Raw genomic sequence first — 17,170 nt, 5'->3', positions numbered from 1 at the left:
TTCCTTAATAGAAGATCACATGCCATTGTCTTTTTGGGGAGAAGCACTCACTTCTACTGCCTACATAATCAATCGAATACCTTCTAGCTCAATCGAGTTCCAAACTCCATTTCAAGCTCTTGGTAAAACAGTGAATGCTCCAACAGTTGCAAACTTACCACCTCGAGTTTTTGGTTGTGTTGCTTTTGTACACTTCCATAAACATCAATGCAACAAGTTGTCTCCTCGAGCATTGAAATTTGTTTTCGTTGGGTATGGTGTTCATCAAAACGGTTATCGCTGTTACCATCCTCCAACTCAACAACTATTTGTAACCATGGATATTGTGTTCCATGACGAGTTGATGTATTTTTCTTCCGAGTCTGAGCTTCAGGGGGAGTATTATTCGGAAGAAATTTAGACTCTTGGCTATGTTGTTCAAGATGTGGGAGACTATGAGTCAGAAACTAGACCCATTGATCAATAAGAAGATGAAGTGGATGAAAATGTCGATGTGGTATCTCCATCCAAAGAAACTTCATCTTAGTCTGAATCTCTCATTCTTGGTATATCACAACCATCATTCACTACAAATATTCTTGATTTAGAGTCTACACCAATAGAGTCTGAAACAATAGAGCCTAGACCAATTGGGAAATAGTTACCACCAAGGAGTACTAGAGGGATTCCTAAACCGACATACAAACCTGGGCCATCTAGTAAGGCCAAATATCCCATGAGTCATTATGTGTCTAACAATCGTCTATCAGAATCAAATTTGTCATTTGTGAATCAATTATCTATTATATCTATTCCTAACAGTGTTTAGGAAGCCTTATTTGATCAAAAATGGAAAGCTACTATGAATGAAGAGATGAAATCATTACAGAAGAATAAGACTTGGGAACTTGTTGATCGTCCACCAGGAAAGAAGACCGTTGGATGTCGATGGGTTTACACTATGAAGTATAAAGCTAATAGTATGATTGAATGATTTAAAGCAAGACTAGTAGCAAAAGGGTACACTCAAACTCATGGGATAGACTATACAGAGACATTTGCACCCGTAACCAAAATCAACACAGTACGTGTCTTGTTATCTTTGGCTGCAAACCTGGATTGGCCATTATAGTAGTTCGATGTGAAAAATGCTTTCCTACATAGAGAATTGTCTAAAGAAATCTATATGGATCCTCCACCAGGGTGTATTTTACTAGGGAAACATAGCCAAAAGGTATGTAAGTTAAAAAAGTCACTGTATGGGTTAAAACAATCTCCAACGGCATGGTTTGGGAGGTTTACCAAAGCTATGATGTTTTTTGGCTACCATCAGAGCAATTTAGATCACACACTATTCCTTAAAAATCAACGAGGAAAGATCCCTGCACTTATTGTATATGTGGAAGATATGGTAGTTACAAGAAATGACCTAGAAGAAAGGAAGACTCTGCAAAAGTACTTATTAGAAGAATTCGAGATCAAAGACCTAGGTTCTTTGAAATGTTTTCTGAGAATTGAAGTGTCTCGGTCTAACAGAGGTATCTTTCTATCACAAAGAAAGTATGCCTTGGATGTGCTACAAGAAAATGGTATGTCAGCATGTCAACTAGTTGATACACCAATAGAAGAAGTCTTGAAATTAGGAGTCGAGATTGATCAAGTACCAAATGACAAAGGGAGATACCAGAGACTTGTGGGAAGATTGATGTACTTGTCTCACACTAGGCCAGATCTTGCTTATGCATTAAGTATAGTCAGTCAGTTCATGCATAATCCTGGAGAGCAGCATATGAACACAGTTATGCATATCCTGAGATATCTAAAACATGCTCCTGGAAAGGGAATCTTATTTTTAAAAAATAAGGACTACCAAAATGTGCATGCATATACTGATGCTGACTAGGTTGGAGCAGTGGATGACATATGATCTACTTCTGGTTATTTCACTTTTGTAGGAGGTAATCTAGTCACGTGGAGAAGTAAGAAACAGAATGTTGTGGCACGCTCAAGCGCTCAAGCAAAATTTAGGGTAATGACACTTGGGATTTGTGAAGCTTTGTGGCTAAGATTTCTACTACAAGATTTGGGTTATCAACCAATCCAGTTATATTGTGACAATAAAGCAGCATGTGACATTGCTCACAATCCAGTTCAACATGATCGTATAAAGCACATTGAAGTAGATAGATTTTTTATCAAAGAAAAACTGGATGAAAATATTATTGAACTGCCCAAGATTCGATTAGTGGATCAATTGGCCGATATTCTTACCAAGGCTGTCTCCAAACGTATTTTCTCACAAGTGTTGGACAAGTTGGGCATGTGTGACATCTATGCACTAACTTGAGGGGGGGTGTTAAGATTTTCATAATATTGTGTAAATCTTTTGTAATCAGGTAAATATTATGTAATCTTTTAGTTATGTCAAGTATATGATCTCAAAATATTCTAGAGATTATGTAATGTCCTAATTATGTCAGACAAAATGTTGTGTAATCTACAATTGACATAATTAGGAGATTTAGGAGATTGTATACTCCCTATATAAAGGGTGTAACTCCTTAGTGATAAATCAATGAATTGAAAATACAATTCTTCAAATTTACAACTATCACTTCAAATCGACTAAGGGTATATATGTTATTTTTATTAATTTATCATGGATATAGAGGTACTTGACAATAAAATTATCCATACAGGTGGTTTTGGATAATAGATTCAAATTCTTATTCTAGCTGATACTTTTCAAAAACCTATGGATGGTTTTTGAAATTAACCCAAAAAATAACACATCGACCATTCATTGCAACGTAAAACTTACTAGCCATTTCTTCAGAAGTGGTGAAATCACAATCTCAACATTTAATTTACTTCCAAATGTAGGCATATTGTGCGTGATTTCTTGGCTCGATATTGATCTATAATGAATCTAGTAGTTGATTTAGAAACAAGAATCATAACAACTTTAAAATAATAGATTAAGAGACTTGCCTCTTTAAGAAATGGGTTCCTAAGATGCCAGATGATGTTTAACAGTTGTAAAAGAAATGAAAGGCTTCAACTGGTGCTCAAAGCTGGGGAAGAGGTTGAAGAAATTAGTTGATATTTAAAAGCTATTGTACCACTGTCACTATGCATTGATTGCCCAAGAGTAAAATAATATACAAGAGGAGAGAACTCAAGCAATCTTTGAATGGTCACTATTCATCAAAATATCTAGAAAATTTCAATTTTGCCCCCACTTACATTATACTCCCCAAAACTTTCAAATTCTTACAGTTTACCCCCCCAAAATCACAAAATAAAATTTAATAAAATTCCATACAAAAAAATATGGGGTATTACAACTTATTAATGGATTGCAATATAAGGTTGCTTGTGAATAAATATCTCATTAATAATATTTTGCACTCATTGCTTTGATATATAAAATGTTACTTCTTTTGACAAAAAAGTGGAGGCGGTGTTCTGTCTTTGACGATAGGGATAATGTTTCGCCGAAAATTCCTAGGGTTGAGGTCCAAGCCAATTGTTTGCAGCAAACCCAAGTTAGGGTGGCTCGTTAGAATGTGGATAAATTTTTGGCCGTGTTTTTGGAAATTGGTGGTGGGTCTCTAATGTGGAGCAAGGGACTCGTGGCTGTAGGATTTGTTTTGGTTGGAAGCCGGCTGTCTACAATGTGTGGGATGATTGACCAAGTCATGCATTGTTAGACCTAGCAAACTTTGACCTGTACTTGCGGGTCCATAGGTAAAACGGGTAGGTACGGGTGTCTATAATAATCACCCATACCAGATTTACCCGTATTTTACTTTAAAAAAAAAAAACTGAAAAACCCTAAAACCATTTCTCTCTCATATAGCCATCACCCATCACTAAACCATTTCTCCTAAACCAGCGCCCACGCCCAATAACTGTCACTCTCAATCTCTCCTAAACCACTTCTCTCTCATGAGTTCTGTTGACAGAGTTCACAAAACTGTGGAAGAATGGGACTTACCCATGAGTTGGGTTGGGGTTGGGAGATCTAGGTGGTTGTAGTGGCCGTTTTGGAGTGTTCTGGGGATGGGGTTTGATGCCTTTCTTGTGGGTTTGGTGGATGGCCCTAAACCCTAAACCCTTCGGTCACATCTTTCCCCATGTTTGGTATGATGAAACCAAAACCCTTCAATTTTTTTAATTATTTGGCTTACAAAAAGGAATTCTAACCCTTAGTGTAGAGGATTTGGTCTATGGACAATGATGGTGTTCCCATGTTCTTAGTTGTCAAAAAGCTTAAGACCCTCAAACTTTGTTTTTAGGCTTTTAATCGCAAGCAATGGAATCTCAATCAGAAAGTTTCTGTTTTGGCAAGGAGGTGGAGCAAATTCAAAGGGCTTTAGATATGGATTTGCATAACTTTGAGCTCATAGAGTGTGAGGAACCTTTTTATGCAGCTTTCAGAGAAGCTCTTTTAGATGATGAGAGATTCTAGAAACAAAAGTCTAAAATTTAGTGGCTAAGTGTGGGGGATCAAAACTCGTCTTTTTTCTGTAAATATCTACAATCTTACCATAACTCGAGAAGAGTGGATCACATTCTTTCGGATTTAGAAGAGCTGGTTGAGAGTGGGGAGTTGGGGAATGTTTTTCTATCCTACTTTCGAAATATGCTTGGGTCGGCTCCCCAGGTGGTCCCTATGGATGAATTAGAGGATTTGTTTATCAAGAAAGTCCCATAGCATTTGTGTGACCATATGACTCGCCCAGTGACTTCGGATGAAGTTAAAAAGGTTGTTTATGATATTGGTGATTATCAAACCCTATATGGCAAAATAGTTCGAGAAAGGCGGGCAGGGGGAGGGGGAGTGTGAATGGGATACTTTAGGAATATTTGCGAAAATAAAACTATCACCAACCCAAGCAAGTTATAGACACCTAACACAAAAAAATATATGCAATAAATATGTATGATGTTAAACAAATGATAAACAATGAATGAAAGTGATTCAAACAATATGGGTAATTAGTAATAAGCAATAAATGAAAGAGATGTATATAAGAATGTGAGCAATAAATATGAGTATGAGAATGATGCTTCAAGTAAGTATGAGATGAGTAATAAATGAGTTGAGAGATAAGAAATGCTCATAGATTTATAATGGTTGGAGCTCTATCCACTTCCCTTCTACATCCACTTCTTCGAGGCAACCTTCTTGAAGTTTCACTAGAATCGGATTTCGTCTTTACACTAGTTAATTTTCACAAGATTCACCTTTGCAATAGTTTGACAAGATTTCACCTCTAGATTTACAGGATTTTGCCTACAAAGTATTTGATAAAAAGTGTGAGAAAGGTTGTCTCTTAACTTAGGCTTGAACACACAATAAGGACAATACTGTCAAAGGTTTGCAAATGGGTACAAGAGAGTGATGCTTGGATTTGGATTTTGAGATCAAGGGATTATGTGAGAATGTTTGATATGACTTAAATCTCTAAAATACTCTCTCATTTTCTAAGCATTGAAGTGATCTATTTAAGCTTGACTTCTCCTTTGGTTGCAAAGAGTCATTGCTGCATTTAATGCATGTCTGAAAAGCTTGCAGACATAGGGGAACGATCATTCCATTATCGTGAACGGTTATTCTTGACACCAACAATCAATTCATACAGCTTTAGGATTTTTGGTATGGTCGTTCCACAACAAGGAACGGTCGTACCGTCACCGCGAATGGTCATTCTACCAAGAGGAATGGTCTAACCATTGGTTCCTTAAAATCCATAAAATTCCAATAGCATGAATGGCAACCTGGAATGATGACTTTTAGCCAAAAATGATCTTTAAGTTGTGAACGGTCATTCCAGCACGGAGAATGGTCATTCCGCTTTTGAAATTTGAATCTTCAACTTGATATTGAAGGCTTGTCTTCCATGATTCGTCAAAGGCACTAAGAGTTTGGGTTTTGAGAACTTTGACTTTTGACTTAGATGGAACTTAGATGGAACGGGCGTGCTGCTTTGGTCATGTTGGTGTGAGCGACTTGGCTCCATTTTGGACAGAAGCACGCACGATCACACATAATGTTGTTGTGCTAAGAGAAACGTGCATCTAGGCAAATTTAATACAAAGGAATAGTCATTCCTTTATCCTGCAAGGTCGTTCCAAAAGGGAAAATTACATTTTGTTTTGGTTTTGACTCTTTGTCATGCCTAAGCATGTTTGTTAGATCAATCAACTCTTTGATTAGTTTTTGCACATCAAAACACACAAGGGCTCAACAATCTCCTCCTTTTTTAAGATCAAAGAAGAAAAACATATTCATTTCAATGGATATTTCAATATCTCACACAATCAAAAAGAACATATTCATTTCAAAAGATATTTCAATATCTCACACAATCAAACTCAATATGCATTATCTCTCCCACTTTTTGTCATTAAGAAAAAAGATATCAACATAATCCTAATGACAGATAAGAGTGATGAAAAGAAATGCATTACATACCAATAAGCACAAAAATCACAAACATTTCAATATAAATGTCATGAGAACAAAAACTAAGTATTAACAATAAGTTCAAGTTTTCAAAAGACACAATTGTTTCCCATGTGTATAAAGAGAACCAAAAACAAAAACAAAAAAAACAAAACCTGACACTTGGATGAGACAAAGACAGATATGGAATTTATTTGGCTAAGGTTGAGGAGGTTGAGATGGTATATAGGCTTGAAGGACATGAAGGTTGTTAGAGACTTCAAAAATTTGATTGGATAGAAGTAGGAACTTGTCCGTCACATCCTTGTTTAGCCTTTCAAATTTTGCATCGTGCAATACAATTCTGTCCACTGTCTCATCAACCAAACGTGAAGGCATTGAGCTTGATCCGACCTGCACTCTCATCCTTTTTCGAGAGTCAACTGGTTCCTCACTTGATGATTCAGTTGCATCTGCATTTCTTTGTTAACCTCCGGTAGGAATCAATTCCCACTGCCCATTTTTCGTTGCACGAATCATTCCCATTCTTTGTAAAGCATTATGTGAAAACAAGTTTGAGTCATCAAAATTTATCTTCTATTCTTCATCCAAATTAGTCAATGGCAGATTCAGCTCGTTGCAGAAGAAAGTAATTAGCATGCCCATGGGGATCTCTCCCGAGTCCCTTTTAATTTCCTCAAGTTTCCTTATCAGCAAGATTATTGTATTTACGGTTGCTCCGTTGTATATCGCTTCCATTAACAGCGTATCCTTGGTCGTAATTTGACCATTTGACCTTCTTCGAGCATATAGAGAGTAAGTAATATATCTATACAGTAATCTCATCTCTGGATTACTCAACTTGGTAGATTTTGACCCATGAGGATCATAAGTCCTGTTCCTCCAACTGAGTGCCAAGCAATTTCAGAACTCCATCCTCTTGGAGGATCCAAAATCCCGTCACAATCACATTCTAACCATTCTACTAATTCTTCAGAAGTGATAAAAAGCATTGTATAAGCAGGATATTCTTCCGTTTCTGATTCAACAACTTCTAGACTAATGTAAAACTCATTGATCAAACGCCTATACCATGGCAACCTAAGACATATCAACTTTCTCCATTTCAAGTTATCAATAAGTTCTATCAATTTTTCTTCCAGTCCTACTGCACGAAGAATAGCCCAATCAAAAGTGCTGCCAAGATTCATACCTCTTTTCTCGATTGTATTGAACACCTTATTTTGAACTGGAATCTTGAATGTAACTCCATATGGTCCTTGGAGGTCTCTTGATCTTGGTAAACGATCACCTCTTGCCATGTTCTTGGTTCTCATCTTTCCTTGATGTATTTGAGGGTTTAGGAGGAAAGAACTAAGGTTTGGATTGATTTGGAAAGGATTTGAGAGATTTTTTTGAGACGAAACTAACTTGGAACGTCATGTTCCAAAGAAAATGAACAGTTATATTTATAGAAATCACGCAGCACGGTCGTGTGGTTCATTTAGCACGATTGTTCTAAAAACTTTGAATGTTTAGGGTTAGGTCAACTTGATTCTACACGGTCGTACACGAAAGTGGTATGGTTGTGCTTAGGTTTTTAAACCTAAACTAATGGTAGTTACAAGCCATGCAAATACTTGAACGCTCAAATGACAAGGAATGACTATGGGGTATGATTGTTCCAACTGGAATAAGTTTAAAGATTTTGACTCTAATGCACATCGATCAAAATATAATCAAACAAACATGTTCTAGATACTTCAATCACTTGGAGAATTTTCATGTATGAGAAATTATATCAAATTGATGGTAACCACAAGATTTTATCAACTTGAGTTTTTTTTTTTTTTTTTTTTATCAGTCATAAACACAAAACAATTCATGCAAGAATTCATAAAGATATGTTTCACATATGTCAAGTTACAAATGATTGTTACACATGATTTCAATTCTAGGTTCTCATATCTTCATGAGAAAAGGCATACCACTTGGTGATTTTTAAGTCTATTATCTAATGTACCTTATTGGTCTCCTTTGGAGAAGCACGTATAGATTTCTCTATACGGATTGTTGCAAAATCAGATTTTAAGTACCCAACTCATAATCCCAATCCTTTTATCTTTGCAATTTGATGGATCACATCACTAATAGGGTTATGTAAGAGTTATTGCACTTTGATTTATGCGAAGACAATCACACAATCAGTATATAAAGCATGTTATCACAATCAACTCAAACATATACTCAATATACACACAAAACATATAATATCTATCAATTTCACATTATAAACAATCATAGGATGATGAATCGTACCTGGTTCGCATCAATCATTCCAAGCTCTCTCCGAATAGTATAGAATATTTCTTTAGCTAGAGGCTAAATGAAAATATCAGTCAATTGGTAATCAGTATTAACAAATTCAAGCACAATATCACCCTTTCTAACATGATCACGTAGGAAATGATGTCTAATTTCTCTATTTTTTGTTCTAAAATGATGTACAAGATTTTTAGACAAATTAATAGCACTTCTATTATCACAATGAATATGAAGTTGTGCACAAAAACTTGTTGTTGACACATATTTGGCTTTTGTGCACTACTAGAAAAAACTTCATCATTAACAGAATAATTTGACATATTTTCTTTATTGTTCTCAAAACTGTCTATAATTTTAATTTTTGACAAATTCTTTATATTTTTTTATTTGTCAATAATTTGAAATATTTTTTTATATTTTTGTTGATTGTTATTAATTGTTAAGAATTTGGTAAACAATAAAATTTACTAATTTTATTCTTGATAATTGTAGTCTCGATACTAGATAATCTATAGCTAACTATCAAGGATTAAGTTAAAAAAAAAAAAAAAAATTCAAAATTTCGCTAAGGGAAAAGTTTTCCACCCATTTTTCATTATCGCAAAGGTTTATATATCATAAAATAAAAATCCTTAAACTTTCATTCTCTCCTGCCCGAAATCATTTTCCCTTTAAACTTTTCCTTCTCTCTACCCCAAATTATTTTCCTCTTTTCATTCTCTCTTCGATTCTTCGTTCTCACCAAAAATCCTTCTCCAATCTTCTTCGTTCTCACGCATTTTACAGGTTTGTTTTTGTTATTTATTTGTGCATGTTAGTTATTTGATGAATTTGAATAAACATGGGTTTCGTACTTGGGGATGTTGTGTGTGTTGATTTGGTGTAGAGTTTGGTCTTTTTCCTGGTGTAAAGATGTTATGAGCAGCACCAAGTTTTATGATGATTCATTCATTATTCCTTCTGTGCCTTTTTACTCTGCAACGAGCTTTCCAAATTGAGTTCTATTTACATATTGGTTCGTTTCAACTAGATAAAAGCTGAACTATTTTAACCTTGTTTTGTTTCTGTGCTTTTGGATTACTTTAAGTTATATTCAATTCTTTTTGTCATTGTTAATTTGGGATCGAATGCGTATTTATCTACTGTCTGAAGCGTTGGATACCTTGTGCTTTTCTAATTTTTGGCTGCTTTTTTTTTTTTTTTTCTTTGAGCGTTCTTAGAACATGTGCCACAGTTCTATATGTGGTGCTTGCATATCTCTTCTGCATTTTTGCTGCCCAAATTCTGATAGCTGTTAGTCAGACACTTTCTCATTTGCACTGTTATAAGGAGGTTATCAAGGTTCTTTCTTTTTTTGGTTGACTTTTGCAGGATGATGATGAAGTTGAATTGTTGTTTGCTGTACACTTGAAAGTGGGGAGTAGAGTGTATCCCGGCAAAATTAAAGGTATGGTGCTCATGTCTCACAAGATTAAACATTAGTGAATTTTATTTTATAAATACAAGATTGGGAAAGTATGAGCTGAATGATTGAGAGCAATCGGTACCTGTTCTAGGCTTCTAGCTAGAGTGTTAATAGTGTATTCCTGTTTGATCGATCAGTTTGACTTCCTGGTAAGATTCAATTCAACTGTAAACACAGTCGAAGTTGAGCTTCCTGTGTACAAGGCAATTGGGCAGTTTCAAACTGGTGAGTAAAGCCAAAAAAAAAATTTGCCATCACTTGGTTACACATGTTTATATTTTTTATTTTATTATTGGCTTATGCGTTGTTTTTCTTTTTTTCCAGGAAAGAAGCGAAATGATGATCTTTTCGACGGACTGGATACAGCTAAACCGAATGCTCATCTGAAGACACATGCCTGGCCTGACAGCACAAAGTTTTTCCGTATATGCCCTTGATCACATTGGATTATATGGTAAGTTGTCATCTGGAGACTGGAATTTCTTTGTGATCATTGACTAGATTCAATGGTTTTACCGAGTTAATGTGTGGGAAAGACAGTTATTGCAAACATGATTACTGTGGGCATATAATTTTGTTATGAAAATTTTCAATATTTTTGTGAATAAGTAATAGCATTAAAAGCCATTAGACGTTAGGCCTTATGTTTTGCTTGGCACTTAACCACGTCATCGAACCTTTTTTTTATCATTTCATGATTTGACAGATTGTTTAGTATTTCTATCTAGCTTGATCTTTATAGGATTTTCTTGTTCAATTTCCTGCTATGATATAATTCCTTCTGAATATTGTTTTGCCTTTTCACAGTTGAGTAGGGGAACTAAAGAAGGTGATGCTGCGGAAAAGATTGTTGTTTATAACAGTGCAAACAAAGGGGTAAAGACGGGTACTAAAAAAGAATTACTTGGCAAATGCTGATGATGCCTGTCATGAGTAACCATTATGGCGTCAATAAATATGGCTTTTTCCTGGCTGTAGGTTGCAATTATTTGTAATCATCAGCGGACTGTTTCCAAAACACATGGTGCACAGATGACAAGGTTGACCGAGAAAATAGAAGAGCTAATGACCACTCCTAGATCAATGAGAAATTTAGAGCTCTCATGGTTGAGAAATATCGTTGGTGGAAAATATTTAGTTTTTGGTTGCCTGTTGATAAATTTTCTGATGAAAAATAGGGATCTATTGTATTCTTTGTGTTGGGTTGGTGCTTGATGCTGCCAAGTCAAGCCCCTTATGAACATGCTTTTTGAAACTTCATTGGTTCCTCTCAGAACTTGCAGTGGTGGAACTGACTGTAATTTTGCTGGTGTTCTGAAGGACCTGAAAATTGATTTGGACAGGGCTAGAAAAGGGAAGCCCCCATTGAAGGATTCTGATGGAAAGCGAAAGAGGAACCTGACCCCTAAATCATAATATAACTGGCAACCATTTTTTTGGGCTCTTAATGCATTTTCTTGTGATATTAAATTATTGTTTATGATTTAATAAACAGGATAGAGAGGAAGATAGTTCAAACCAATGCGAAGATTGAAAAAATGGAACTAGATATGAAGACCAAAGCGGATTTAAAAACTGTGGCGTTGGGCACAACCAAGAACAATTACCTCGACCCTAGGATCACAGTTGCATGGTGCAAGCGACATGAAGTTCCTATTGAGAAGGTAAACTACTTCCACAATTGAATTCAGGATAACGTAATTTTGCCAACACTATTGCCTTTCGTCTAGCTGGACTGAATTCTGAAATTGCATCTGATTTTAACCATGGTGATGTATTACTGCATGTTGCCCTCGAATCACTTTGTCGTCTATTATCTGTTAACTTTTTGCGGATATTCAACAAGTCTCTACTAGCAATGTTGATGGTTTTGCTACTAGACTATAGTCAGATATTAAATATTAGATGATTTGTTTTGGTAGTTACTACTAATGAAGTGTAGCTGGTTGTTGCTATTTTCTATTTTGCTTTACTGGGGAGCTGAGATGAGTTATGTTGTTAAGGGCTGTCACTTTTACTCCTTTGTATGGAACTTTTATTGAGTCGAAGAGTAGTAGCTGAAGTTAAGATGCAGAGATGAAGGGATTTATTTATTTTGTGATGAATTCTGTAGCTGAGATGTGTGCTCATGAAGAGTAGTTTGTTGATCAATTTCATTCTATATGTTTTTATTTGCATGCATTTTTAGTAGTTCATGTATATATACTGAATTTATCTACTTGTAATCTTTTATATTTCATGGGAAAAGAAATATACACAAATGCGAAGGTCAATGAAGTTAGAGGAGAATGGGTAATGTACGTATCAAACTTTTTTTAATTATTGATATTTCAGTGATGTCAGAAGTCAATGAGGGCAAAAAATATGTATCAAACTTTTAATTATTGATGCACTAATGCCATGGGTTTATTTATATATATATACGGAATTTATCTACTTTTCAGCTTTTATAGTTTTTTATTTGCAATATTTTAAAACTTATATTAATGTTCAATTTTGTTTTTTAAGAGTAACAATAATATATGTAACATTCAATAAATTAATTTATTTGTGATAATTGTTGTTAGAAAGATAAATATTATGAATAATTGTGTTGCACTATTCCATAATTTAATTGGTAATAGTAAGGAAAATAAACCAAAAAAATTTACCCAAAAAAAATTTACGAAAAACAATTTTGACAGTTTTAAGACTGATAAGAATTTGGTTAAAATTCAAAAAACAAAATCAAATCTTTGAAAGTTCAAAACCTGTCAAGAATATGTTAAGAGATTCATGACAGTTCGGAAATTATCAAGGCTCTTTTGTGATAGAGGCTTCCTTGACAGTTCAAAACTTGTCAAAGAACCCCCTTCTTGATAGTTAATAATTATCAAGAATCAGAGTTTTTCTTGTAGTGGTGGTAAAAATAGCCATTGAATTGTGTTTCTTTGAAAACCATGAAACGAGCATTAGAGGTGAGAATTTGGGTCCGAGCCCAATTAACCCACCTAAAAACCTAGACTCAAGATCAGTCTTATAAGGCCTGGGCCCAAACCCGGACTGGCCCAAAGGAGGAGGGATCAGTCTTTGGGTTGGGCCCTCCTCCAACGTCCCATGGCGGGGCCCAAACCCTTCTCCCTTTTTTCAAAACCCCCTACAAATATAAAAAAACCGTCTAGTTTTTATGAAATAGACATAATAGGGGCTAAAATGATATTTAAAAAAAAAAAAAAAAACTTGATTTGACCGTTGAGCAGCCAATCGTCATGATGGGGGGAAAGTTGTTTTTTTTTTTTTTTTTAACACTTTCCACCCCAAACCTCAAGTATAAATAACCTCCCAAACCTCAATTTTCTTCACAACTCAACTCTCGATCTCTCGATCTCTCAATCTCTCTACTCAAATTCTCAAATTCTCTTCAATTCAATTTATATTTACATTTATTCATATTATTGTTTATATTATTCAATTTCTTTCATTTTTCTATTTTTTCTATTATTTATATTTTTCAGTTTCTTTCATTTTAATTATTTTTTATTTTATCATAAATTCATAATGGATTCCCGAATGGATTCCCGAAATTATGCATTTGGAGTATCATCCTCAAATAAGTTTTACGTTCCATTCACTAAAGAAATAGAATGGTTCGATCCATTTTCAACCTTTCCAAAGGTAGCGATTCCCCAACCAAAAACGGCTAGAACTACGTGCAGCCAAACAAAAGCGAGCTACGACACCACGGGCTCAACAAGACCGTCAAAGAGGGTTGTGTCTGGGATATGGCAATACTTCACCAGATAAAAATAGGCAAAGCCAAATGGAGAGGGGGAAGAATCGTGCAGGGTATGTAATTTTTGTTCAACCGTTGTTAGAGCTGAGCACAAGACTTTGACAATATGGAGGCACCTAGAGAAGAAGCACCCCCAATTTATTGCGCAATCTTGAGGTCTGGTTCAACTCCAATCGCACCAGTTAGGCAAATTCAAACTCAACTTAATTTTAATTCACAATTCTCAACTCTCTTAGCCTAGCAATACAATGTACTCAAAGCATGAGAGTCAATGGCAAGATACATAGTTGCTACGGACTCTCCTCTTTCTTTATCTGAAAATCCTTTTTTTGCTTAATTGATTAAAAATGTTTTTTGTCCAGCATATAGCCTTGTTAGTAAAGGTACATGTAAAAGGGACATATTAAATCTTTATAATAAAATAAGAGATCAACTTAAAATATAATTTAAAAATTTTAGGAATATATCTATTGCACTTACTTTAGACATATGGACTGCTAGATCAAAAACTGATTTTTTGAGTGTCACAATACATTACCTAAATCATTGTTGGCATTTATAACAAAAATTGATAGGTTTTAACTATTATATGAAAAACATATTGCTGACACAATTTATTTTACAATTATTGAAGTTTTGCAAAAATATGTATTAACTGATAGAGTTATAGCACTAATGCTTGATAATGCAACTGCTAACACCACGACAATTTCTTTATTTGAAAAGAGATTGGATCCGCGTGGTGAAGGCAAATTTTTTCACCAGAGATGCGTTTGCCACATCATCAATCTGATTGTTAAAGCAGATTTGGAAGCTATAAATTCAAGGATTAAAAGGGTGCGCGTGACTACTGGATTCATCGCCGATAGCAATACAAGATGGCCTGAGTACATAAAATATTGTCGACAAGAGGAGCCATCGATTCGACCAAAAAGGATATGTATGGACATGCCTATCTGTTGGAACTCCATGTACTTGATGTTGTAAAAAGCTATGCCAACCGCAAGACAAATTACAGATTTTATCAACCGGAAAAACTATCCAAACAAAGTTGTTAACGATTCGGATTGGACGGTTTGCGATGTTTTTCTTTCATTTCTTAAATTTTTTTACAATTTCACTAATATATTGAGTGGTATTTATTATCTTATTACAAATGTAGCATTAGATATTTTACTTCAAATATCTAAAACTTTTGCTAGACATAGATATGATGAAGATTTAGGTGAAATTGTTTCAAAAATGGAAAAAAAAAAACCATAAATATTGGTTAGATATTCCATTCTAAGATGGATTAGGTCTTATTGTAGATCCTAGGTTTAAATTACACGTATCTAAATGCATGGTTACTAAGATAGGCCAGTATTTAGATTATTACTATAGTTCTTATTTAATAGACTTTAACAGAAAATTAGAAAACTTTTTTTCTTTGTATGAGACTAGGTATAGAGGAACGACCAGTGCCAACAGAGACAACCAAGAGCCTAATGAAGACATTTATCAACAAGGAATAAGATCAAGCATGTAGATGTATATGGAACATGGCGGAAGTAGAAGCTCCAGCTTGCATAGACATGGACCAAATGAGCTGCATCGGTACCTACAAATGGACATGTCCTACACGATGAAGGAGAAATGTGAGATGGATCTGCTTTAATAGTGGAGCAAAAATGCAAGTCGATTCCATATTGTAGACCAAATGGCAAGTGGCATTTTATCTATGTCAATTTCGACAATTGCATCCGAGTCAGCATTCTCAATTAGTGGTTGCATTGTTGAAGACAGAAGATGTTATTTAACCAATGAGATGATTGAAGTCATAACATATCTACGGGATTAGACTCATGTAGAGAGAGGGCTACAACATCACCTTGAAGATCTCGAACTACTCAACCTCTTCCTAAACACAGATTTGGACGATATAAATTAATTTAATGAAAATAAATTTATTTACTCGTTTATTTGTGAAGTATGAATATTATATTTATGTTAAAATTAAAGTATCTCTTTAAAATATATATTAAAAACACCCTAAATTTCATAATGTATAACCAATTAACCATTCATTTATTTTTAATTATTTATTTACTAATTAATTAAAAATTTTAAAAAACCCCCTGAAAAATTACATAAAACCCGTATATAATTTCGATTTAGCCCCTAAATATAAAAAAAAAAAAAATTGGGGGGTATAAGTAATTTTCCAGGCCCATAAGATCGTACCCAAGGACTGGTCCAAGCCCTGATTATATCTCATAGGCCTAGGACCGATCCTAGGCCCATGAGATGTGGTCCTTGAAGGACCGGTCCCATTTTGGGACCAGTCCTAAGCCCAGCAGGGACTAGGCCTTGCCAAGTATAATTAGCATACTTCTTAAGAATTGACATGCTCCACTAGTGCTATTTCTATCTATCCTACATCCTCCAAAATCAGCGTCTGAATATCCTATAAGACTAAAAGATGATCCTTTAGGATACTATAAACCAATATTTGGAGTTCCTTTCAAGTACTTAAGAATTCTTTTGACAACATTCAAATGAGATTTCTTAGGACATGATTGGAAATATGCACACATGCAAACAATAAACAATATGTTTGGCCTAGATGCAGTTAAATATAAAAGTGCACCTATCATGCTTCTATAAGGCTTAGTATCAACACTTTTACCTCCCTCATCGGCTTCCAATTTGAGTGATGTGCTCATAGGAGTAGGTTGATCTTTTGTCTCATTCATCTTGAAACGCTTGAGGAGATCATGTATGTATTTTGGATTGATTCAATAAGATCTCTTCCTTTTGTTGCTTGATTTGTAATCCGAGAAAATAATTTAATTCTCCCATCATGCTCATGTCAAATTCACCCTGCATCATCTTAGAAAATTCCTTGCAAAGGATTTCATTAGTAGCATCAAAGATAATATCAACATAGATTTGAACTACCAAAATATCTTGCCTATGCCTTTTTGTAAATAAGGTAGATTCTACATTCCCTTTTGAAAAACCATTTTGAAAAAGAAAACTACTTAATCTATCAAACCAAGCTCTAAGAGCTTGCTTTAAACCATACAGTGCTTTTGAGAGTTTATGCAAAAATAGCAAGTATACTAGTCGCTCAAGTAATAGAGTGATGAGTGAGTATCGTTCCCACGAGGATAGTGTTACTAATTACTGATTT

The 17,170-nt window shown here is 34.9% G+C and overlaps 1 protein-coding gene and 1 pseudogene across 1 annotated transcript; both read left to right on the top strand.

The window, feature by feature from the left end:
* The first annotated feature begins 1,387 nt into the window (after nt 1–1,387).
* LOC116112982 (uncharacterized mitochondrial protein AtMg00810-like) lies at nt 1,388–1,882 on the top strand. Its single transcript, XM_031399107.1, has one exon. It carries the CDS (start codon nt 1,388–1,390, stop codon nt 1,880–1,882), a length of 495 nt encoding a protein of 164 aa, XP_031254967.1.
* A 7,717-nt stretch (nt 1,883–9,599) lies between these two features.
* On the top strand, nt 9,600–12,515 carry LOC116112999 (annotated as a pseudogene).
* Nucleotides 12,516–17,170: the final 4,655 nt, after the last annotated feature.

The sequence above is a fragment of the Pistacia vera genome, unplaced genomic scaffold, assembly GCF_008641045.1.
Source record: "Pistacia vera cultivar Batoury unplaced genomic scaffold, PisVer_v2 Contig672, whole genome shotgun sequence".
Taxonomy (NCBI): Eukaryota; Viridiplantae; Streptophyta; class Magnoliopsida; order Sapindales; family Anacardiaceae; genus Pistacia; species Pistacia vera.
This window is presented reverse-complemented; position numbering and strand designations above follow the sequence as displayed.

What these genes read in the sequence shown, in the direction of transcription:
- LOC116112982 (XM_031399107.1), top strand. Translation starts at nt 1,388, where the DNA reads ATGGTAGTTACAAGAAATGACCTAGAAGAAAGGAAGACTCTGCAAAAG.